The sequence below is a fragment of the Condylura cristata genome, unplaced genomic scaffold, assembly GCF_000260355.1.
Source record: "Condylura cristata isolate star-nosed mole 26May11 unplaced genomic scaffold, ConCri1.0 scaffold00032, whole genome shotgun sequence".
Lineage (NCBI taxonomy): Eukaryota > Metazoa > Chordata > Mammalia > Eulipotyphla > Talpidae > Condylura > Condylura cristata.
The window spans coordinates 4,924,940-4,926,516 of NW_004567133.1; the positions used below are offsets into that span (position 1 = coordinate 4,924,940).

The window sequence follows — 1,577 nt, forward strand, 5'->3', positions numbered from 1 at the left end:
CGCGGCCGCTGCCGTCTCCATGGCGACCGCCCTCAGCGCCGCATCCGGAGGCGGCGGGGCCCTAAGCGGCCTGTCCGCAGGCCCGGGATCGCAGGCGCGGCGCTGGTTGCTGCACAGAGGCGAAAGGGCCACGGCTTCCCCTTTAAAGCAGGATCCGCTGGCCCCGAGCTTGCCCCAAGGCCAAGGCCCGGGGAGCCAGCGCCGCTCCCGGGGCGACGAGCCCAAGGGCCCCCCCCGTGGGGCCGAGACGACGAAAACCGGGCGGCCGTCCCTTTAAGGCAAGGCCTCAAAGTTCTCCTTCCCCTGGCCCCTTTAAGACGACCCGACGGCGTCCGGCCGGCCTAGTGCGGTGGCCGCCCCCTGCCAGGGGTCGAGACAAGTCTCCCCGAGGAAGAGGAAGGGACACCCCTTTAAAAGGGGCCGAAAGCTCGCCCCGAAACGCAGACCTCCCCTTTAAAAGTGCCTCGAGTCCTCCGGCTAAAACAAGCCACCCCTTTAAGGAGTCCAGGGTCGTCCAAACAGCAGGCCGCCCCTTTAAGGGCCCGGGAGTTAGTTTCTAGTCCTCCACAAGCGGCCACTTCCCTTTTAAGCTGAATTTAAAGGACTTCTTGCGTGGGGGGAGGAGGCGGTGAGAATCCCCACTGGTTCCAATTCTCCCAACAGCACAGTTCTCAATTTGTCAGCTTCTGTTCGGCGGCTTCCCCTTTAAGGTTGGCGTTGTAGTCCGCCGAGTTCAGTGTCCACCCCTTTAAGGAGATTTAAAGGGGCCTCCTCCAGACCCAGCTCTTCCAGCCTCCGCCTCCGGACGCCATGAAAGGCTCGAGGGGGGGGCGGGGCCGCGGGGGGCCAGCCCTCCAAAGCCCCGGATGTGAGGCAAGAGTGACGGGTAGAGCTTCTGTGTCTGCCGACATAAAAGTCTCTTCCTCCTTTCCTCCGTCTGTTTGACTTGTGCCTTAAGGGATCCGGATCAGCCGCTGGGCAGCTGGGGAGTTCCAGCGCACCTTCCCGTAGTTTCCTTCGGAGTCTTGGGCCTCTTCTCCACCAGGACTTCCCTACCCCTCCTCCCTCTTCCTCCTCAGCCTACGCCTCCTTCCTCTCTCTGCCTCCTCCCACTCTCCGCCCCCTCCCCCCCACCCGCACCCTGCACGGGCTTAGTCGTTGATAGGTTGAGAAGTTTGCGTCAAAACGAAGGGCGGAGTCGAGCTCGGGATGGGGGTGGGGAATGTGTGAACGCCTTCAAGCCTTGGATTGGGCATACGTCATGTTAACTCCGCCCTTCACCAAGTCTTGTGACCGGACTGGTTAGAAGTAGGTGCTGGGGGCGGTCTCCCAGATAGCCCCGCCTCTTCCTGCTCTGCGCTCATTGGCCCGCTTCTGCCGGCGTCGGGGCGAGGAGCCGGGACGTGAGCTCGAGTCGGCGGGGGCGGTTGGCCGCTGGGCGGCGCGCGGTCGCGGAAGGCCGGGGCGACGGCCAGTTGCGCCGACTCTCTCCTTCCGTCGCCGGCTTCTAGCTCACGTACACGCGCCGGGGGAGGCCCTAGTCGGCTCGCAGCCGGGCAGCGTCTTTCCGTGAGGCG

General features: G+C 64.6%; 1 protein-coding gene across 1 annotated transcript in view; it reads right to left on the reverse strand.

Moving 5' to 3' along the window:
* The window catches only part of FBRS (fibrosin), a 12,733-nt gene extending 11,470 nt beyond the window's left edge, over window positions 1-1,263 (reverse strand). Inside the window, exon 1 of the mRNA XM_004691979.2 lies at window positions 1,259-1,263. Within this exon, the coding sequence (XP_004692036.2) occupies window positions 1,259-1,263 (5 nt within the window). The remainder of the gene's footprint in view (window positions 1-1,258) is intronic.
* Window positions 1,264-1,577: the final 314 nt, after the last annotated feature.